Source organism: Ciona intestinalis, chromosome 1, assembly GCF_000224145.3.
Source record: "Ciona intestinalis chromosome 1, KH, whole genome shotgun sequence".
In the NCBI taxonomy this organism is placed as follows: Eukaryota; Metazoa; Chordata; class Ascidiacea; order Phlebobranchia; family Cionidae; genus Ciona; species Ciona intestinalis.
Window position 1 is genome coordinate 8,035,007 of NC_020166.2, and position 23,517 is coordinate 8,058,523.

General features: G+C 37.1%; 2 protein-coding genes across 8 annotated transcripts in view; both read left to right on the plus strand.

Moving 5' to 3' along the window:
- zf(c2h2)-25 (zinc finger protein) overlaps positions 1 to 17,861 on the plus strand; it is a 41,370-nt gene extending 23,509 nt beyond the window's left edge. For 4 of the 7 annotated variants that reach the window (XM_018815527.2, XM_018815611.2, XM_018815551.2 and 1 more), the window contains exons 13-42: positions 157 to 260; positions 624 to 692; positions 773 to 863; positions 1,282 to 1,446; positions 1,760 to 1,932; positions 2,493 to 2,618; positions 3,086 to 3,237; positions 4,498 to 4,716; positions 5,295 to 5,402; positions 5,721 to 5,841; positions 6,126 to 6,240; positions 6,588 to 6,714; positions 7,004 to 7,054; positions 7,297 to 7,376; positions 7,820 to 7,872; positions 8,150 to 8,272; positions 8,780 to 9,367; positions 9,733 to 9,843; positions 10,220 to 10,307; positions 10,655 to 10,826; positions 11,013 to 11,287; positions 11,446 to 11,530; positions 12,103 to 12,195; positions 13,255 to 13,350; positions 13,698 to 13,794; positions 14,080 to 14,230; positions 14,695 to 14,903; positions 15,325 to 15,450; positions 15,846 to 15,980; positions 16,373 to 17,861. In XM_018815527.2, the coding sequence (XP_018671072.1) occupies positions 157 to 260; positions 624 to 692; positions 773 to 863; positions 1,282 to 1,446; positions 1,760 to 1,932; positions 2,493 to 2,618; positions 3,086 to 3,237; positions 4,498 to 4,716; positions 5,295 to 5,402; positions 5,721 to 5,841; positions 6,126 to 6,240; positions 6,588 to 6,714; positions 7,004 to 7,054; positions 7,297 to 7,376; positions 7,820 to 7,872; positions 8,150 to 8,272; positions 8,780 to 9,367; positions 9,733 to 9,843; positions 10,220 to 10,307; positions 10,655 to 10,826; positions 11,013 to 11,287; positions 11,446 to 11,530; positions 12,103 to 12,195; positions 13,255 to 13,350; positions 13,698 to 13,794; positions 14,080 to 14,230; positions 14,695 to 14,903; positions 15,325 to 15,450; positions 15,846 to 15,980; positions 16,373 to 16,721 (4,452 nt within the window). In that variant the 3' untranslated portion in view covers positions 16,722 to 17,861. 7 annotated transcript variants of the gene reach the window in all.
- A 360-nt stretch (positions 17,862 to 18,221) lies between these two features.
- LOC100175054 (MAM and LDL-receptor class A domain-containing protein 1-like) lies at positions 18,222 to 23,026 on the plus strand. Its single transcript, XM_002125341.4, has 6 exons — positions 18,222 to 18,723; positions 18,776 to 18,919; positions 19,212 to 19,328; positions 20,942 to 21,060; positions 21,679 to 21,808; positions 22,178 to 23,026. The coding sequence occupies exons 1-6, from the start codon at positions 18,645 to 18,647 to the stop codon at positions 22,726 to 22,728; spliced, it is 1,140 nt and encodes a 379-aa protein (XP_002125377.1). The 5' UTR covers positions 18,222 to 18,644; the 3' UTR covers positions 22,729 to 23,026.
- The last annotated feature ends 491 nt before the right edge of the window (positions 23,027 to 23,517 follow it).

Sequence of the window (23,517 nt, forward strand, 5' to 3'; positions counted from 1 at the left end):
GACGTCGCAATGTTTTCGTGACATCATTCATAAACGTGACGTTACCTCGCAAAAGTGACGTCACATGTTTTTCTGACGTCATTCATGTGCGTGACGTCGCATGTTTTCGTGACGTCACTTTGTTCGAACATATTAGGTAACAACTGTACATTTCAGTCCCCTACCATGGCCAACGCCGTCACCCCACCGACTGCACGTTATTCTACAAGCGCAGACGCGATGGACACCATTACAGCAGGCACTGTATCCAGTGGTGTGGGGTACGTATATAAGTTACTTGGATATTTGTCTGTTTAATAGGTATATACAGTAGCTTTTTGGTCTACAAAAATATTTGTCAATAAACCTAAAGTGGTTAAAACAAGTCTTAAATAACTGGTTGTTTGTGAATGTATATAACGAAGGTAACAGCTCATTTTGACAATTATAATTGAAAAAAACACATTATTTACCATTATTATTTTTTAAGATGCCTATTGACAGTAAAAATGGTCATAAAAAGGCATACATTTTTTCCTCTCAAAACATCCCTTTATTTTTCGACCTACGCCGATAATAATGCTGTTATAATGTAATAATAACTAACAGCGCTTATGTCCTTTAATTCTAATGCTTCCTTACAGTTCAATTAAGAAGGGCACCCTGGATCCTATGAATTTCGACGAAGACGTCTTTGATAAATACATAACCAAGTAAGTTTCACTTAATTTCCAGAAGTTCATGGTTACCAATGTGTTCCTTGTGTATAGTTATACAACGTGTTTGCTTACAGGTTTACCGCTAAAAACTCTTGCATGCAATCTTCGTGCCCTCATATCAACAGAGACCATTTTCACTGTACAGACAGCGACTGCAATTTCCAGGTGCGACCCCTTAGGTTTTAATATTATTATTTTTTAATGTCTAGTATAGTAGGGTGGGGTAAGATGGTACACATTTTCATTTTTTGTCCCATTAGGTAGTAAACAAAGAACATTCAAAGAATTATAAAACCGTATCCTTACGAATCCCATAGACCGTTGGTAATTGTTTAAAACACTATCAGGATATTTGGATATTATGTGCTAAAGGTGTCCCATCTTACCCCATCCTACTATACTACTAATCCGTATATAACCAATAACCTATAACCCATAAAAAACCACCAGCCCGTCTAATAAACCAACCTTTTAAGACCTTCCACCAGCCTAATATAACCAAATTAATGCTATGTTAATATTTGGGGTCATAATTATACTTATACTTTCCCCTACTTTTTACATTCATACATTTTTCCTGCAGAGATTCACCAACAAGTCCGACGTAATCAGGCATTACAACATGCATAAGAAACGAGATAACTCATTAGCGCATGGGTTTATGAGGTTTGCCCCTACAGACGACTGTACATCTCAGTTTGGTAACTGCCACCTCAATGGAAAAAGCACACACTATCATTGTTTATATGTAAGTTATGTTATGTTTTCATAAATATTTTCTTATTTGTTAAAGTAGCTTTTTTGGGAAATATTACGCACTATTTTATTCATATCTATGTGATTATTTTTCACTCCTACAATAAAATCACTGTTTTGTCAAAACTTTAACTAAGTACCTTTAAAATCTAAGATATTACATAAAATCCGAAATATTTTTTTAATACAAAATTATTTTTTCTAAATTACATAAACCCCTACTTAAAAATCCCGAAAATATTTGTTTTAATATATAGAAACCTATATTTCAAAAAAAAACAAAAAAAAAAAAACATTTTTTCTAGACGAGCTGCACCAAGGTGTATACTAGCACCTCTGACGTAATGACGCATGAGAATTTCCATAAAAAGAACCAGCAATTCGTCAGCAACGGTTTTCAGCGATATCGTGCTACTGAATCGTGTGGCATGCAAGACTGCCCGTTTATCATGCAACGGACTACCCACTTTCACTGCACGTAAGTTTTAGTGGGTTTTCCACAATCTTATTACTACGAATTCAATAAGTATATAGTAGGGTGGGGGAGATGGGACACCTTTAGCGCATAATACCTAAATATCCTGATCGTGTTTTGAAAAATTAAAACAACAGTGTTTGGGTAGTAAGAAAACGGTTTTAAAATTTTTGGAATGTTTTTAGGATTTTTAGCAGTCTTTCAAAATAAAGGCTTGTGTAGTAGGGTGGGGAAAGATGGGACTGCTTTTCATTTTATGTACCCGTCATATTTGGTAGTAAACAAAGAACATCCAAAGAATTATAAAACGGTATCCTCACGACTCCCATAGATTTTAATTAAATGTTAAAAACATGATTAGCAGGATATTAAAATAATATGTAATAAAGATGTCCCATCTCCCCCCATCTTACTATATATATATTTCTATGCATCAGAAAACTTGGAATAACAAACCGAACTCGAACGACATTACATATGTGATATGTCTGTGAACTCGCGACTGTTTTCCGCTTTTCGTCGGTCGATTTCGACCCTTAATAACCCTTCTCTTGTTTATCCAGTCGTCCCGACTGCAATTTCACCTTCAAAAACAAATGTGACATCGAGAAACATAAGGCGTACCACATGCGCGATGACGCTTATGCTCGCCAGGGATTTAAAAAGTTTTATAAGAACGAATCATGCAAGTAAGCCGCCATTTAAGTTCAATTTACATTAAAATATATATTTTACGTACTGGTACCCTTGCTGCTTTATTTAATTTGATTTTCGTTGTATTTATTTATGAAATAATAAATAGAATTTGTGTTACATGTTATGACATAGGACTTTTGATAAATTTTGTGTTGTTTGGATTTGATTAAAGCATCCACATTCGTACACAACGTTAGTATACGTACTACAATTCCTTCAACCCAGTGGTCATTTATGTACTGTCTAAACTGCCACCTAAAAGCAGTCAAAACCAATCACCTACAAAGTTACATACACATAACTCGTAAGCGGTCACTATAAGTGTATGAAACAGAACACTCGTGTTACAACTACTGTCATTACCCTGCCCTTCAAGGATAAATAAACTACATTCATTCATTCGTTCCAAAGTAGCCTGCCATTTCCTTATTTTAAACTAACGTTATTCAAACCGGTTCAGATTCCCGTCTTGTACTTGGAACCGAACCGCCAACCATTTCCACTGTCTACGTCGAAACTGCGACTTCGCGTTTACTTCCACTAGCCAGATGGTGTCGCACAAGCGCAAGCATGATCGGCATGACCTCATGGGAACAGACGGAGCTACAAGCAGTAAGTTACACAACTTATCATCCAGCACTAAACTAAATAAATATTTTACAAAAAAAATACAAAACGTGATTGAATCTTCGTTTGCAGTTACGCTGTACGAAAGCTCGTATTTAGAACCTTTAAGACAAGCATATAACTACGGGCAGTAGGGCTGTGATTTTTTCCGTTTTTTTGTTTAACCGTTACAAGTGTAGTCCTATTAAAAGCGTCTTGCCTATCGCTTTTCTTACGCGAATTTAAAGGCATCTTTGCGATGTACGTACAGACTATGCTTGCAATACACGCGCAAACGTTCTTAACGTCAAAGTAATGCTTTCTTAGTTGTATTTAAACCTGTTTTAAAGCACCTGCCGGCTAAATAATCAACGCGTGAATTGCAATAATGACGCAGATAATCGACGTGTGAATTGCTATTATGTCGTAATCAATTGCCAGGTCAAACAATCGCTATTATGATGCAATGAATCCACGTGTGAATGCCTGCTTTTTCGTAATAAACATGCTGCTTGGCTGAGGGAAACATTTAAGTTGTGTATTACGCCAATATAATGTTGCAAAACTAGTTAGCCTGCGGTATTACCAATCAAGATTGACGACCTAATTGCAGTTGTAGGGCACGATCAAAGCAACAGCGTCACTGCGCACTCTGTCTTATCGCGAAGAACCAATCAACGAACGCGAACACGCGCCTTTCGTGTAAACAAGGCCGATATTGATATACGCATATGCCCTATGACGTCATAGTTCGGTTAACGACTTGAACTTTCCGTTAGCGGTTAACCGAATAGGTTCGGAATAGGTTCGGTTAACCGTTAACTTTTTCACAGCCCTAACTGGCAGTTAATGGTCGTTGCAACATATATATTGTTGATTTTTATATTTAAATAGTTTTTTTTACATATATTAAGGTTTATATAGATCATCTCTTTGGCAAAAACACAATTGTGATCGATGCTGGCATAGTGGTTAGCGCGTCTGAAGGCTCGACGCTGCTACCATTATAGGCACATGTGTCCTTGTGTAAGACACTTACCGACAATTACTCCAACTCAGTGGCTTGTTATGTGTTTTCTAAATCACACCTATACATTACAAAAATTAGAATACCCAAAAAAATAAAATAATTCTTCGAAAATTTTAGTATATTGTAACACGAACATTATTTTTACGAAATCAAAAAATAAATTCTCTGAAATTGTTCACATATTATTACTCGAACATTATTTTTACCAAACCCTTATTTCTATCCTCTTGCCCCAGCACCAACAACAAACGCCCCAACAACAACAACTTGCCCGGCGTCCATATCTCTCTTTCCTAGGGCAACGGTAGCTGTACCAAGCGCCCCCAACGTCACTCCTCTTTCTTCTCTCGTCCGCTCTCCTTCTGTCCACCCCTACATGGTTACCCCTGGCAACCGTCCTCCAAATTTTGTTCTTCCCTTTTTCTCTCCTTTCGTTGCTGCCAGCTTCTTAAACCGTACGTCGACTTTTCCAAAATCTCTTATAGTATGGTGGGGGGACGGGACACCTTTAGAACATAACATCTAAACACCTGATCGTGTTTTAATTAAATACCAACGGTCTATGGGAGTCGTTTTTTGTTCAATTCTTTGAATGTTCTTTGTTTACTACCAAATGGGACGAGAAAATAGAATGAAAAGGTGTCCCATATTCCCCCACTCTGCTATATTACCCTAACGTAATATATTTAATTCTTTTCTTCGCGGGCGCGGTCCTACAGCTTGACACGCAATGGGAACTGAGATTTAGGCCAGACTTAACCTACCGTTACCATTTTAAAGCCAGTCTAGGTTCCCCTGAAGCATTTTTTCATATTTTATGTTTTGAAATTTTGGTGTTAAGTTTAGATCACATTTGAGCATTTTTATACATATACAAATTTTTAATTTTTTCTTGATATGCCACATTAGGTGTCTCTGAAACCGGGCAACGTAACGTAAAATTTTGATAAAGTAGTGTCTTAGAATCTTGCCAATATAAAAAAGAAACGTTACACGAAACAATACATATTACATAACCCATTCCTTACTATAGGTCCAGCTGCACCCGTGTTATTCGAGCAAAGAAACGGAAATTTAACTTCTGCGTTCAAAGAAGCAGCAAAGAAGGTTCTTGCTTCAATACCAAGTTCAGTGGCGGCAGGTAATCCAAAAAAACTAAAACTGAATTATGTATAAATAAATAAATGTAACTGGATTTAATCTTACATGGCGGGGCCACGACGGTCGTTACAACGCCCGTGTGTTCTATTTCATACACCTCCTGCCCGCTTGCGAGTTACCACGTATATAGTAGAGGGGACACCTTTAGCACATAATATTTAAATAACCACTTTCACCCATTTTTAAGGAGATCTCTTACCCCCTATACAAAAAATGTCCAGAAGATCTCTTTGTACATTTTTTTTCACTAAAAGGCTAAAAATGATAGGCTTTACCATTAACACATTTCTCTACACAGCTGCACTGCCTCGTAACTTGGCCGCATTCTCACCAAAGACCGAACAATACCAAGCTTACTTACCAACATCAGCTGCTATATCTCCCACACTACCCGGACACGATGGCAGTTTTCCCAGAAGGTAATTTACGCAACTTTTATAATTATCATGTCGTAATGAATAAGTACTATACAAGTTTATAAATTTTTTTGTTAAGTTTTTTTTTATTTTTTACATGTATAACAGTTAGTTTGCCTTAAAAAAGTGCCAGATTTTTCCCACTACTCCAAAATTACAGCACTAAAAACGATATATTCTATATGGGTGAGGTCCTTTTCTAAAAAACCTAGGATTTGCCCCATTACCCTAACACTACACAAATACATACACTAATATACCAGCTCTAACGATACTTATTTCTCTAGGGAAGACCAGCAACGTGAAGCAATGACGTCAACATCGCCAGGGGTTATGAGTACGCAGAGTAACAGTTCGTATGAACGACCACCACCTACGTACGTTGAAGCGACTGAACAACAGGTATATGCACGCTTGAATTTCAATTTTTCTGCTTCAGAAAATTATGTGTTTTTTTAGAAGGTTTAATAAATAATTCAGTCATATTCTAATTGCTGAAAATCTATAAGTTTGTATCTATGCTTTGTATATATAAGTCAAACTATTTCTCTTAAGTTTACATCACCAGTTACCTTTTATATTTAGTCGCACTCTATCTATATAAAAAACAAAAATTTCGTTAAAAATACCGAAAATATAGGTAATGAAAAAAAATATGAAAATTTAATTAATAACTTTAACTTTTTTTTTAAAACAGCATTAAACATTTTTGAAAGTTTTTTCAAACATTAAATATCTTTTCCACTCAGCCAATAAACAACTCGCCCAACTACGAGCAATTTAATGGCGATCAATCTAACCAACAAGAGAGCTGGCATGAGAGGGGGATTTCCCCAAATGCAGAATCGTCGTGGCAACAACAGCAGAGAACCCACGGTAAGAATTGTTGTTTGGATTTTTTTAATTTCTGTTTTTTTTTTAGGTGGCTATAAAAATACGTGAAAATAGGTGTATTTTCGTATTCTAAACGTATTTGTACTTTTGTAATAAAAATAGGTGTTTTTTTTTGTAATAAAAAATAGGTTTATTTTTTGTAAAAAAGGGACATTTTTGCAAAAAAAATAAGTGTACTTTTGTAATAAAAAATAGGTGCATTTTGTATTAAAAACTAGTTGTATGACTCATTTTAAAATTGACCTAAAATATATTCTTGCCTTGTCTTCAGCCGAGCAAATTGAATACAGTGAAACAAACACAACTCAACAAAAACAACAAGGTAAGTTTTGACTATGTGTTATGTCTTTATAGCTTTTATGTGAAAGCGACTGAACGAAAATCACTAAATAAATAAATAAATGCAACTTATTATTTATTCTCGCGTACGGCGGGGCGACGACAGTTGTTATAACACCAATGTTCTATTTCATACACCTCGTGCCTGCTTTCAAGTCTCATGTAAATTTTTTATGAGTAATTATTTTGTAATATATACCCATATTAATTAAAATTTCTTTACAGACGGAGGACGAGTTTTAAACCTTTCGTCTCGAAGTGGATCGTCCAATGAAAACTACAACAAAGAAGAAAACAATCAAACGGTAACTTTAAAATTTCCCAAGCACATCCTTTTTTTCCTTGATTCGGATTTGGTACAAACGCGGCCGAACTGTCGCTTTTAAATTTTATTCAAATAGAATGCGCAATCTTAAATCAGCTGTTTTTACTATTAGCGCTGTGGTATAAATATCCTTGTGCGATACACTTTTCAGCAATTGCAAAGCCTACAGTGATATAGTCACTTAGGGTTATGATATGATCGATTTGGTTTGTAAAATTGTCAGCTATACATTAGAAAAAAAGTGAAAAACCAAAAAAAATAATAATTAAATACTTATAAAGTTAAATATGTGATAACTGGTAAGCGGGCACAAGGTGTATGAAACAGAACACCTGTTTTATGATATAACGACTGTACTGCCCCGCCACGAGAGGATAAAACAAGTTACATTCATTTTTATTAACAAATTTTGTATCATTTCAGGCGCTGGAAATTTCTAACACGCCGTCACCTTCCGTGTTGAAATACTTCCGCGGGTAAGTGAATTATTTTGTTTATTGCAACTTATTTTAAACCAAAAGCTATAACATATCATATGACGTGTTAATGGGTCAATTCTGGCTAAATCCCAGGACCGATGGCGTAAATACTGCGCGCCCTCATCCATATAGAATAGAACATACAACGGAGAATATAAAAAAAAAAATAAAAATATTTCAAAAGAAAAAAAACTTCAATTTTGTAATTTATCTGCCCTAACTCGTATATGAGTTTAAAATATTCACTATAATTTTAATTTTGTGTTTTTTTCAGACTTGGTCCAGATGAATGTCCGATCTCGAACTGTATGTTTCATAACCAATACCACTTCCACTGCGCTGTACAAGATTGTTGTGCTGTGTTCACAGAGAGGTTACCAGTGCTTAACCACACAAAGTAAGTTTTTCTAAACCATTTTTTACAATGACGCAAATTATGTATACAATATTACATTTATAAAGAGTTGTATGAATGAATGAATGTAACTTGCTTTATCCTCGCAGTCGTTCAACACCGGTGTTGCGTTTCATAAACCTCTTGCCCGCTTATCAGTGAACAATTTTTTAACTTTTTGGGTGAAAAATATTTTTTGGATTTTTTTACACATCCACAATGGTAGCAACCTTAGTCCTCGATACTAGAGGGCTAGAGGCATGTGACATACACGGTAACACATAAGCTGGCACGAGGTGTACGAACAACTGTGTTATAACGACGGTCGTTTTCCGGCCACGCGAGGAAAAAGCAAATTACATTCATTTATTTAAACACTTGCGCGCGCAACGGCGCTCCATGTATGGTTAATTGACTTAAACGGCAGTTGTCAAAAAAAAGCATATCTCGTCTGCCTACTGGATAACAATACACTTAATAATTACCCGTTTCTACCATTCTTCAACTTAGATTCCACGAAAAACTTGATCACGCTGGTGTAGATCAACCTATTTCCCCCAGCTTTCCTATCTATCCTGCTCTGCAAGATAAACCTAACAACAGTAGAAGCGGTGACGACGGTTCACCCCCTCCAGGGTACATAGCTCTTTCCGTCACCAAACGGCCGGAAAATCGACCAGAGCCGGCGCCGGAAGTGGCCCCAATTGCACAAATTGCACCCAGGAATATAGTCCTCAGTCGCAGCGGTTATGAAGGCACTACAAGCACTGTAACTAACAGTAATGAAAGCGTTAACGAGGAACGAAAACAAGCAATGTACAATTACATATCCCAGATGGTCGCGGACAAAAAACCTGCAAATTTTTTCCAAAACTACCCCCGGCCCGGAGACGCAGTTAACACAGGGGCCTTTGCAATGCTGCAAAACTCAATTATCGCTAACATAGTAAGCAACCAGGCGGCCAGGACAAGCATCGCTACTGTGCCTACACCTAACAACATACCGATCCCCAGCACCGCAGCATTCGACGGACAATCTAACCAAGCAAAAGCAAACTCGCGTTTTTCGGAGGAGGGATTTCTGCACGTTAGACCTGGGTAATAACATTCATATATTACTGTAGGGTAAGATGAGACACGTTTAGCACATAATATCCAATATTTCCTAACCGTGTTTTTAACAAATAACGACGCTCTTTTAGGAGTCATGAAAAACATGTACCATCTTACCCCACCCTACAAACTGTTACTTGTCTCTTCGATTAAGGTAGCGAAGATTAAAAAAATATTAAAACAAAAACACAAGATATGGCGACAAAACAACAGTCGTTAAACCACGCTTCTGGGTGAAACATATTTGCATTTAATAGGAATAAAAAAGCGTGGTTGCTACGTCTGGCAATGTCTAGTTAAAACAAAACTTTTATATCTTATAGAATTCAAAGTAACTGTTTTATTTTCAGGATGTCATGCACACGACAAGACTGCAAGTATTTAAACCAGAACCACTGGCACTGCACCTTAAACCGTTGTCGTTATGTATGCAAGTCTTTAGGAAAGGCACAATCGCATCGGTAAGTGCGAAACTTCTAAGTAATTTTTTTTCGTTTTTTTCAGGTTTGATCAATTGCTGTTAAATGACTTGTCCAAGCACACATACGCCCACAATGGTTAGCACGTCTGTCTCTAAGCTAGAGGACACGGGTTCAAGGCTCGTCTCTGCTATCATTGTGGGCGTTTGTGTCTTTGGACAAGACAGTTAACAGCAAATGCTCCAACCTAAAAAAAATCTTACTAACTTACATATGTGGTAACTCGTTAGCTGGCACTAGGTGTATGAAACAGAACACCCCTGTCCTTGACTCGCCACGCGAGAATAAATGCGTTACATTTAACTTAGTTGTTTTGAAACTTGATTAAACTGGTTAAAACTGGATTTTTCCGCCACAGACAAGCCCACGATAGTTTGGAAGGCTACGCACGGTCTGCAAAGGAATGGTTTCGCAGCTACACCGTGAAAAAGAACTGCCCGAACCCGGTACGTTGATTACTTCTTAATAGTAGGGTGTGGGGAAGATGGTACACCTGTTTATTCCATTTCCCGTCCCATTTGCTAGTGAACAAATGATATTCAAAGAATTATGAAACCGTATCTTCACGGCTCCCATAGACCGTTGGTAATTGTTTAAAACACGATCAGTATATTTGGATATTATGTGCTAAAGGTGTCCCGTCTTCCCCCATCCTATTATGTGTTAAACTTCAGTTTAAGCTTAAATCCGTAGCTACATATTGTGTTGCTACACACGTTGCTACGTAGTGTAATTAAATTGCAAACAAATAAAGTGACTGTCCTGTCCTAAAATGCGGTTATTTCTTCCACAGAACTGCGAATTCCGACTTCGTGGGCATTACCATTGCTTGAAACCTGGTTGTCAGTTTGTCACTATTGGGACGTCTAAGCTTCCATGGCACATGAAGAAACATGAAAAGATTGCGAGGCGTGAAGCGAGCGGGTTCAAGTATTACACCAAGAAGGAGCAATGCGCGAAATTCGGTAAGATTTTGGCAATAATGATCACTAACGAAATTACATATGTTGTGACTTGTAAGCTGGCACGAGGTGTATGAAACAGAACACCCGTGTTATAACGACTGTCGTTGCCCCGCCACGCGAGCATAAATAAAAACATTCATTAAATACCTAAATATGGACCTTAACCCAACCGTTTTACTTCTACAGGCTGCAAGTACAACGGTCTATTCAGTCACTACCATTGTATACGCGCTGACTGCGAGTTTGCCTTTCAATACAAACACCAAATGTCAACACACGTACGCAAGCACCTTAGGCGTATGCTAGGTCGTTCTTACCACGGACGAGACCTGCATACCAACAGTACAGTGGCCGATATCGATCACAGTAATGTAGATTCTGGTGACGACTCTCTGCCGCTTATAGTGGACGAAGCGGACGAGATAGAGCAGCGACCAGGTGACGCTACAGAGCGCGATGAGGTGGGTTCTTTTTTGTGTAACATATAAATAATAAAATAAAAAAACAATCTGGTTTTTGATACTATTCCTGGATGCTACAGTTTTTAGGCATGTGTATTTCTAGGCCACAATGCTAGTACAAGAGACACAGTACCTGATAAATATACTTTTTCCTGTAGCATGATTATGGGTACAAGCATCAAGCGAATCCAACCACAGAACTTACGCAGCAACAACTGGCAGTTTTGGACCAAATATCAAGAGGTAATTAACTTTAAACACACCGGCACTTTACACTAATTTAGTGCATCTAGTAGGGTGGGGTAAGATGGGACACCTTTTCTTTCTAGTTTCTTGTCCCGTTTGGTAGTAATCAAAGAACATTCAAAAAATTATAAAACCGTATCCTCACGACTCCCGTAGACAGTTGTTAATTGTTTAAAACACGATCAGGATATTTGGATAATATGTGCTAAAAGTGTCCCATTCTTCTCTACCTTTTTATAACTTAATACATGCTGCCGTGGCGTAGTGGCTACGGGTTCAAGCCTTGTCACCGCTACCTATGTGAACGTGTAGGTCTTTGGCCGAGACACTAAAGGGCAGCTTCTCCAACCCAGTGGTCACTAATGGGTTGTCTAAATTGTCAGCCATACATTAAAAAATTTCTTACCCACAATGTTACATATATATTAATTCGTAAGCAGGCACGAGGTGTGTAAAACAGAACACCCGTGTAATAACGACGGTCGTTGCTTTGTCCGCGATGATGAAACAACTTACATTCAATCGTACGACTACGAACATCCCTTTATAAATATTTTGAAATCTCCCAGGTGTAAAAGCTGCTCAAATGAACCAATCGGACGTGGGCGCTACAGAGCCGAGTTCTCCAGACCTAAACAACAGTACATTCAATGATGATGACGGTAAGTTGACATTAAAGGGCCTAAATACACCCCACGTCACTTTTATTTTTTATGGTAAATTCATAAAGCGACCGTTTTATTGATTTCAAAAATACTTTGCTTATTAAAATTGGTCCAGTATAGGCGGAGATATTCGTCCTCAAACAGTGATCTCTAGCGCTATCTTTTTTTTACTACGAGCTCCGTGATTGTGACGTAGGAACGTACTAGTCACGTGACTGATTCATTCGTAAAAGCGAAACCTGCGTTTTTTTTGTGCTTTTTTGCGTTTTTTTTGTTCTCTCGTATTTCGCTGAAAACACTGCCTCTCGCCTTTCTGAATGAGAGCGGCCACGCTTCAACAATTTTGTTACGTGTTTGTCACGTGGGTAGTACACTTCTCAATTTTTTTCGCCACGCAACTTTCAAATCAGTTTTTTGAATTTCACGGTGTTTGAGCTGGAATATCTTTGGTTATACAGAACCGATTAAAACAAGTAAAGTGTAGTTGGAATTAGAAAAACACACTCTATCGATTAAAGCGAAGTACATTTGGGGTGTGTTTAGGCCCTTTAAATACTCCGTTAAATGCATTACCATCTAATGTTTATTCAATACGGATTATACCCGATTTTTTGACATTTTTTAAAGGCCCTCTGTTACGCACTGGTAAGGATTAATTTTCTTGGACCTAATTCGTGTAGTGCTTGAATGAGTGTCTTATAGAAAAACGTTGTCACCGGATCTTAACATGGTGATTTATTTGGGTTTTTTTCGTAAATTCGCCCCAAAACGAACTCGTCAGCGAACATGACGTGCGGGGCAGAACACACTAAAATAAAGACTGTCGTTCCCCACCACGCAAGGATAAACAAGTTTTTATTTGTTCACAACTGGTACCAGTCTATTTTAACGCACGAGGTGGATGTTATGTTACGCTTACACGAGGTGGATGTTATAGCGACTGTCGTTTTTCCGGCCACGTGAATAAAGCAAGTTACATTTATTCATTCATTCATTCAACTGTATACATTAGTTTGCTTTTCACCAAGTAACGCCATTTTGTAATCCATTATACAGACGACGATACTTCCAGCGATGAAGTTTTAGATTTGACCGCTGGTGCGTCACACCTTGATATGGATTCGAACAGCGTTGGCTCTAGCTCCAACAACGGTGAGTGTAATGACGTCATTTGGTGACGTAATACTTTGTAGTATTCACTGAAAATATTTTTCATGCAAAATTTTTCAATAAAGCAGAATACATTAATGTAAATTGAACTAGTAAAATCGTAATCTAGAAAAAAAGTAAAATCGTAATCTAGAAAAAAACAGTAGTTGACAAAAAATACGTTTTCTGCTTCTAACTTTACAAAAAATAAAACTTAATGCGTGTATTAAAAGTCAATCTTTGAATTTTAGAAATCTATGCGGTCGGAATTAAAGATTAAAAACTGTGAACATTTTTCAAACATCTGGTTTCAGTGTTTCCGAATTTGCTAATATATCATAATTTCGCAGAATATGGCACAGATATTGGAAACACTGCGGATGACGAGGGTCAACACATGATGCAAACTAATGAACAAATCATTCCTACCACCCCTGTAACATCAGAGTAAGTTCATAAGTTGTACAGTGTTGCCAAACCAAGAAACATTGTGTGAGGCTTTACGAAAAAGTGTTTCCCAACCTCAAAGAATTTCTGTGGCTGAGGCCCAAATTTTTTCAGTGTTGAAATAGTCTATATATGTGCGGTCCCTACGGTTGGGCGCGCCATCTGGGGTGCAGGCCAGAGTTGGATCAGAACACGATTACTATAGTGAAGTGGGGTTTATTTGTCCTTTGCCATAATCATTTTTACATATCTCAATACTTAATTTTCACTATCATCATTTTCCAGATTCTCAGCACACAAAACGCCCGAACCAGCAAACAGTTCGGCTGGTTCAGTTTTCGCCAAGTTTCGGTTGAACAATGACGTCATGGAAGGTTTTAAACGGTTCGAATCATCTGAAAATTGCGGTGATACGATGTGTACTTATATGTTTAAGGTAAATCAAGTTATATTGTATCTTATAATGCGTATTGTTATTCTGTATCTTGTGCTTGGTACGTCTGGTGGCGTGGCACGTTGGGTTGCTATTTTTGTGGGCGTATTTGTCCTTGAGCAAGACACTTAACTGCAATTGCTCCAATACAGTGGTCACTAATGGGTTAAACAAATTGTCAGCTATACATTAGTCACCAACAAAGTTACATACTTCCAACTCGAAGCGGGCACGAGGTGTATGAAACAGAACACCCGTGTTGTACTGACTGGCGTGCTGTCCCGCCACTCGAGGATAAAGAGGTTGTCAGTCATGTATTACAAAACAAAACACAACAAAAATCGCTAACAAAGTTACATGCTTAAGTCGTAAACGCATACGAGGTGTATGCAAAAAAACACCCTTTTTTTAACGACTGTCATTGCCACTCCACGTAAGGTTAATTAAGTTACATTCATTCTTCACAGGTCGCCCATTTCCACTGTATACGAGACGACTGTAACTACCGTTTCACTGGTCGTACACACATGTTTAAACACCACCAGCACCATGAACGTGTGGCGGGGCTCGTACGTGATGATTTTAAACGTATAAAGACCACACAGGACTGTGCATTCGACGGATGCCCATACAAAGGAAACAGCACACATTTTCACTGCTTACGTTGCCCGTTCAAGTGAGTTTTTTTCACTTTTCTCAGGCGTCGTTGTACAGTTGGTTACCGCGCATGCTTCTAACCCAGAGTTAATGGGTTCAATGCTCGTCGCTGCTACCATTGTGGGCGTATGTGTCCTTGGGAAGACACTTAACGGCAATTTCTCCAACACAGTGGTCACTAATAGCGTAAACAAATTGTCAGCCTTACATAAAACAAAACAAAAAAATAATCAAAGCACTCATTAACAAAGTTACACACTTGGCAACTCACGGTCACGAGGTGTAAGAAACAGAAACTCCGTGTTATAACGACTGGCGTGTCCCGCCAGGCGAGAATAAACCATTTGTTCATTCAACTCCGTGCTATAATAACACCAGCATATTATAGCATATCATAGTGCGACTTGTATTGCTCGAGTTACCATGTATTTTTCCCCCAGATGTACCGACAGTGCAAAGGTAGGCACGCATAGACGTCAACACGTTAAAGCTGATACATTAGAACAATCCGGATTTGAAAGATTCCGTGGAAAAGAAGATTGTATGCGAGAGAACTGCAAATATAGGTAAATATATGACTTACGGTATTTCAGATTATTTAACAAAAAGTCTGGGGTAAAATTGATTTAATTTTTTGTCTCTCTTTATCGTTGTACATGCGGTATTTTAACACATGTTTTTAGAATTTTTTATATAAGTCTTAGCCCTAAATATACGTCGTTTTAGTCAAATGGGAAAATATACAGCATTTTGGTGACGTAATTTTGTTTGTAATTGCGTTTCAAAAACGAACAAAATTGCATTTAGAAAATTAGAACGTTTTTTATTAGTAGGCAAATGTCAGAATATTTTTTTTCTATTTTTTTTTTATTCAGAAACTTATCTTTTTAATTTTTTTTTTTTTATTTAAAAATTACTTTTTTTCTATATGCTTATAAAAAAATACCTTTTTTTCACTTAGGGACCGAAACACTTCCCACTTCCATTGCTTACAAGATGGATGCTCATACACTGTGGTTGGTTTATCAGGAATTGAACAACACGCCAATAAACACAAACGTAACAATATATTGGCTCAAGTATGCTCTACTATGAGGTGAGAAATTAACAAAAAATAGTTAAAAAATATATATATAATAAAAATTATGTATGTTGGGGTAAGATGGTCTACGTTGTCATTGTCTTTTTTTGCCCCATTTGGAGTAGTTTGGGGAAGATGGTACATGTTTTTATTCTATTTTTTTCGCCCCATTTGGTAGTAAACAAAAACAAAATGCCGTGTTTTCCTTTTTTTCTCTTTTTTATTATTTCACCAACTTTTGGAGTCAAAATACGCTCTGTAGCAGTTACGACAACGGTATAAATTATTTAACAGAATGCAAAAAAATCCGTATTTTCGTTTTTCTCCCTTTTTTATTATTTTCTATACCTTTTGAAATACAAATATACTATGTGGCATTTTGAACAACGATTTAAATTCTTTGACAGCCAAGAAACTGTGTACAAACCGTTTATCAACCCAAACATGGGCGAAATGCATTCGTTCCCAACAAGCCATTCCCGGCAGGAGACATACGCCCCTGTGTTTGTCCCGCCTGTTGTACCGTTTGTGCAACGCTCTGATGCCCCTAGTCCCGTGACCGATGACCACTCAAGCGTCTCGCCTGCCTACTCGGCCGTGACCGCTCATTTCGACCCGAGGTATCTGCAAGTGCAGTCCGCTGGCGGCGGTATGGAGCTAGCTGGGTCTCTGAATCTTTCTGTAAACCAGCAGGACCGAGGCGTCGCTTCAACCGCTAGTCTCTCTAGCGTCCCCGCCGGTGTTGGTTCTTTATAAAATACAAGCGCAAGGTGACGCTGTGTAGCAAACTTCCCGACCGTATAAACCAAAGTTTTTAAAAGGCGTCAAGTTTTTATCTATACATTTGACTAGCAGTGTTTCTACGAGCATATACGAACATCAACTGTACGCCAAGCGAAGGCTAAAAGCCATAGTGGTGTCTGTAATCAATTGAAACGAACTCTGTACTACAACTTTTACGCCCTTTTCGTACTTTTTTTTACCACGAACCCGTGCTCTAACCTACATCGTACTGTACAATGATGCAGCATTGTATATCGAACTGCGTACTAACCAAGCTTGCAGCATCGTGAAAATGCAGCTTGACGTTTTTCTTCATTGGCTCAGGCGAACGCAGCATCAAACCACCGTTTACTGTGATGCAACTTCTATATTTATTACTTCTAACACCCTGTGCGTTTTGTCGAATCTTGCATTTTCTTTTCCCGATATTTCTATAAAAAAAACGTTTTGTTAATTTAATGTAACCACGTATTTATTGATTATACTTCCCCCCTTTTTATCAGTCTATCACGCTTATGTATTTTACTTCGTACACCCTGTATGTCGATACCACACGATCAGGTACATTTCCAAAGCCACGTCTGTAACGGCGTAAGCTCTGTTCCATCTTCAAGCTTTTGAGTGCTTCAAAATTGAACGTGCTTCTTTTACGTACTATTCCCCCATTCAATCGCCCATATTTACTATTGTTTAATCTTTTCGTTGTTTTTCTTCGGTGGGTCATAGTATTTAGCGAACAATACTGTGTGATGATATTAATTTTTCGCCCTTTATGTTCGAATGGCTTTCGTAGCCTAGGCCCTAGCCTACCCCTTTTAGAGGTAATTTTTTTTAGCTTTTTTTTCCGGTGATAGACGTACTTTTCCAAGCAATACGATCTATAATTGCTGTCTCACATTCTACGCTACATTTACTAAGTTAATTTTTCTCAATGAAGTAATAACTTAAACCGTGCTATGAAATTGTCGCCCAATATTCTGGCGGTGTTTTTACCTGCGTATTTACGCCCGTTTACGTTTATTTTACGAACGTGGCATAGAGAAGTGATTTCCTTGACCTATGCACTGTACTTTGTACATAGAATCTTCAATAAAACTTTGCATGGTAAAATTATCAAACCTGTTTTAAAAAATTTTATAGGCATTTTGTAGTCGGTTGAAGTAGAATAGTTCATATTTTTTTATGTTTTACTTCACTTTTATCACACCATTTGGTAAAAAAAGAATACTTACAGAATTATGTAATCGTAGCCTTGCCACTCTAAAAGTGTGTTAGGAAATATTAGATATTATGTTAAACGTATTCATCTTACTCTAGTAATATAGATATATTTGTTTCATTTTGAACGAAAAAATTGGAATTGTATAGTAGGGTGGGGAAAGATGGGACACCTTTTTATTCTATTTTCTCGTCTCATTTGGTAGTAAACAAAGAACATTCAAGAATTATAAAACCGTTACCTCACGACTTCCATTATTAATTGTTGAAAACACGATCAGGATATTTGGATATATTGTGATAAGGTGTCCCATCTTACCCCATAATACTATATATTCAATTCAATAAAACTATCTGTACCCCATTTAAAAAAATGACCTTTTCTCTATTAAATTTGAGCTCACAAAATTGTAAACACGCTGCGGGCATGCACGACTGGTGTCGTGACGTCAGCTAATGGCTCGCGGTTCGACCAAAAGGCAGAAATAGAAACAAATTAAATCCGATCGTTTCCGTGCTACCTACGTGCAACACCGGATAGGGCTCGAATAGGAAGTCACGTGATAAAAAAACTTATCCTCTCAAGCGCTGGGAAAAGTCCACTCGTGAGAATGAAAATTCAAAGTCGAGATACTGATTCATTTACTACTGATCGTCAATTTTTGTTTTGAAAAAAATATGAACGGAAAAAAAATTCTTCTCTGCCAAGTTGGAATTCTAGTTCTTGTAGTTACAATAGCGAATACTCAGAATTACGGTAAGAGCGCGAGAAAAATCTGAAATGTTATCAATTACAATATTTTTTCAAGGAATCGATTGCGACTTTGACCGCAATATGTGCGGCTGGAGGAATGCGTTAAAATATGAAAACGTCGATGATTTTAATTGGAAACGAGGATACGGCTCGAATGGAAAGCAGAAGGGTAGTGGGACCAACGACGACCACGGCGGGGGTAAGTTCGTTTAGAAATATATGGGTGGGAGAAGACGGGACACCTTTATAGCACATAATACCCAAATATCCTGATCGTGTTTTGAACAATTAACAACGGTCTATGGGAGTCGTGAGGTAACGGTTTTATAATTCTGTAAATGTTCTTTGTTTACTACCAAATGAGTCGAGAAAATAAAATGAAAAGGTGTCCCATCTTTCCCCGCACTATACGGTTTAAAATTTCTGCATGTTGTTTTTTTACTACAGTATAGAACTGTCAGTAAATTTTTTATTCAATCCTTTCACTGCAGGTGGTGGATACATGTACATTAAGTCGAAGAATCGAATGAATCGAACCGCAAAATTTCTCAGTCGATCTCTAACAACGACTAGTTTTACTTGCTTTAAATTCTGGTATTTCATGAAAGGTGGGTCTTGTACAATACTGTAGGGTAAGCTGACGTACTGTATTGGAATCTAAAACCCATATTTTCTGATCGTTTTTTTAGCAATTATCAGAGATTTTTTAGAGTCCCGTCGTTACCGGCGTATAATTTTGTAAATATTCTTTGTTTACTACCAAGTAGGACGATACAAGTATAACCTGCTATACTCCGTGTAACGGGAGCTGTTTTTAACAATACTGTCCGTGTTGGCCAATAATATTCGTGTCTGTTTATTTCGCATTGTTTTATTATGTGCTAACAGTATTCCATCGTACCCCGTCATACTGAAGTGTTGAAAAACAGGCATAAAACCTAATAGATTTCGAGGCGCATACTATTTTATATATATAGTAGGATGCGGGAAGATATGGGACACCTTTAACCGTAATATTCAAATATCATGATCGTGTTTTAAACAATTAACAACGGTCTATTGGAGTCGTGAGGATGCGGTTTTATAACTGTTTGGATCGTTTTCGTTTACTATCGAATGGGACGAAAAAATAGAATGAAAAAGTGTCTCATCTTCCCCCACCCTACAATACATGAATATTATAACTTATCTTCAAATATATCAAAATTTACATAAAGTAAACTGAAGGTCGTTCAATTTTTAACGCAGTTTATGTAATATGTGTTGGTAATAAAATCTTCTCCACAGTTTATCTTTAAAACATCAAAATCAATTCTAAAGGATCCCAAAATTTCTCTTTAATACGTTTCCTGATTACCCCAATGCGATTTGCAATGAACGCTTAATGTAGGGTACGCGCGGGTTCAAATGGATAACAACACTTTAATTGTTTGACCGTTACACCAATACTGCGAAATATCAGAATATAAAAAAAAAATATTTTTCTTCCTTTTTTAATTTTCACTTTAAAAGAAAGTAGTGAAACGCTCAGAGTTATTTATGTCCCCTTAATAATTTATGGAACAAATATTGTTTAATTTAACTAAGGTTAACGAAACGTAATTATACGCAAGTAAATTGACAGAAGGTCTTTATATAAGGCTGGTACTATGCCAAAAACAACAGTCTAAATCCTAAAGACTTTTTTAATATTTGTAGGACAGCTGCGGTTTACATGTTTCTAAATTTCTTTTTTGTTTGCTTTACATCGAGTTTTTTATATAAGTTGTATAGTACTGCGAGTTGCGTTAGAATATGATGTTCCATATTTCCTAATCGTTTATTAACATTAACAATAAACAACGTTCCTCTAGAGCCGTGAGGATACGGTAATGGTAGGATGAGGAAAGATGGGACACTTTTATTTTTATTTTCTCGTCCCATTTGGTAGTAAACAAAGAAAATTTAAATAATTATAAAACTGTATCCTCACGACTCCCATAGACCGTTGTTAGTTGATTAAAATACGATCGGAATGTTTGGATATTATGTGCTAAAGTGTCTCGTATACCCCCACTCCTAATGTATTACTGTAAGAGTATTTTTTGTTTGCCACAAAATCGAACGATAGACGAGATTGACAAGGATCATCTTAACCCAACCTACTATTAACAGTATTCAGGAGTTCGTAACTTTACCCAAATCGTGAATTCATAAGTATAATGTTGTCTATTGAATTTAGGTAGAAATATGGGGCATGCGGCAGTCTACTTGGCAAAAGACCGACTGCATCTTGACAATTCAAATAATCCTTTATGGAACTTGAGAGGTCACCAAGGAAATGCATGGAGGCAAGCCAAGGTATTTAAGTACTGCCATTTAAATGGATTCTACTTATTTTAGGTTTTTCGCATCGTGGCCCTTTTTACTCGCTTCTCTTTTTTTGTAATTGAAAACATTTGCGATGTACAACCAGTTTTAGCGAAATGATTTACCTAAATTGTCAAAACAGATGCTGTTATACCAAAACCGAATGTGTAAATTTCCACAAATATAAATAAATTAACATAGTACAGTAAGAGGGGGGTGATGGGACAGCTTTTCATTCTATTTTCTCGACCCGTTTGGTAGTAAAAAAAACATTCAAAGAATTATACAACGTATCCTCACAAAACGTTCTTAATAATTAAAAACACGGCCCGGATATTTGGATAATAAATGCTAAACGTGTCCCGTCTCCCCACCCTTAAAAAAAGAAAAATCTCCATTAAAAAAATTACCTACAAAGTTAAAAACGTGGAAACTGGTCAGTGATTACGAGGTGTATGGAACAGAACACCCGTGTTATAAGGACTGTCGTTGCCCGTCACACGAGGACAAATAAGTTACAATAATTTATTTATTTATAAATACCAATTGAAAACCATATACACTCTGTTGTCAAATAAATGAATCAAAAAACAAAACATGTCTCACCAGGTCCCCCTGCCACCCCAGAAAAACAGCATCATAGTTATCGAAGCTTTTGATTGGAAGGTCGGTCGTAGTGGGAACATTTTACTTGATGATGTTAGTTTAAATCAAGTAACAGGAACCAACGAATGTCAAGGTAAGACGCCAATTACCCTAAAAATTCAAACCGTTTCCAATTTCTTCTGAAATTTCTCGTTAGGATTAGGTGCAAACTGTTATGCCAACGAAATTTTGTTTCAATAAATTATTAGATTTATTTGCACCGTGACTAGTGGTTGTGCGTCAGTCTCGAGCACAGAGAGTACGGGTTCGAGGCTCGACGCTGCTTTTATTTTCCGTGGAAAAAATTTTGCAAATTTATTCGTGCGGAATATTATTACACAGTCAATAATTTGCATTTAGTAACCCATCTGTAGGAAATGTGTTTTGTTGTATATATATACTATTAGCATGCTCATATATAGATCGATAAACGGGTTTTATATTTAATTTTGTTGTACTTTAGTTCAACCAAGCTACGCTGCACCAAAACCTTCAACAACAACAACAACAACAACAGCGACAACAACGCAAACAACACAAACAACAACAGCAACAACAGCGACAACAACGCAAACAACAACAGCAACAACTACAGTAAAAACAAAATCAACAACAGCAAATAAAAGGTTTGAATCCAATACTACCAGAACAACGTCCTACGATTTTCAACCAAATTCTACGCTAGCCATGAAACCAATGACAACACCAAAAACGATTTCATTGTTTAACATTACAAGTCCTGCAACAAGCCCGAGCAAAAACTCTACAAAGACCGATCCCAACTCGGCTCAAATTGCTGGCACGAAAGACCAGAGCTATATCTATATAGTGGTGGGCGTTCTAGGCGCTACTAGTATTCTAGCAGTAGCTTTGTTAATCTATGCAAGACGAAGAAAGAAGTTGCCACGGTCCATGTATGATGATAATGTTTCAGTTACCGTCAGCCGCATGTATCCCGATCACGTTACTATTACAAGGAGTAGCGACTACAGCAAGCTGAAATCGATGGATTAAATTAATCCCTAATGTAAAAATCGTTTGCATCAAATGTATATATAGTAAAGTGGGGGAGATTGGACACTTTTTCATTCTGTTTTCTCGTCCTATTAAAGGTAGTAAATAAAGAACATTTAAAGAGTTATAAATTGGTATCTTCACTACTCCCAACAGCATTGTTAATTGTTTAAAACACGATCGAGATATTATGTGCTAAAGGTGTCCCATCTTACCACACAGTACTGTATCTCGCAAACCTGTGTAAATGTTTTTATTTCTATTGATAATTATACTACCATACTGCAAATTAAAATAAAGTTTTGCTGTATTTGTTTACAAACAAGCAAGGTAAAAAAGAGATGTTTACGGCGCTGTGGCAAAGTGTTTAGCGCCTGTAACCCAGGGGTAATGGGTTCAAGGCTCACACTGCTACCATTAAAAGCGTATGTGTTCTTAAGCAAGACACTTAACAGCAATTGCCTCCACCCATAGGTCACTAAACACGCATGAAAAACCACTTGTATCCGTAACATAAAAAAAAGAAAAAACAACATGAAAAAAAATTCGTGTATCCATAGACAAAAGAAAAAAAAAAACTGCACGAAAAAAATGACAAAAATTGTGTAACCGTAAACATAAGAAAAATTAAAAAACGTATGAAAAAAAAAATCTCTTTTTTTATGGGAATGATATGTTAGTGACCTACATATATAGATGTGTGCGTAAGTTATATTTTCGCGAAAGTATCAGAAAATTTAATACATGTATGCTTCGTGATATGTGACCCATACTTGATGTTTGTATTCT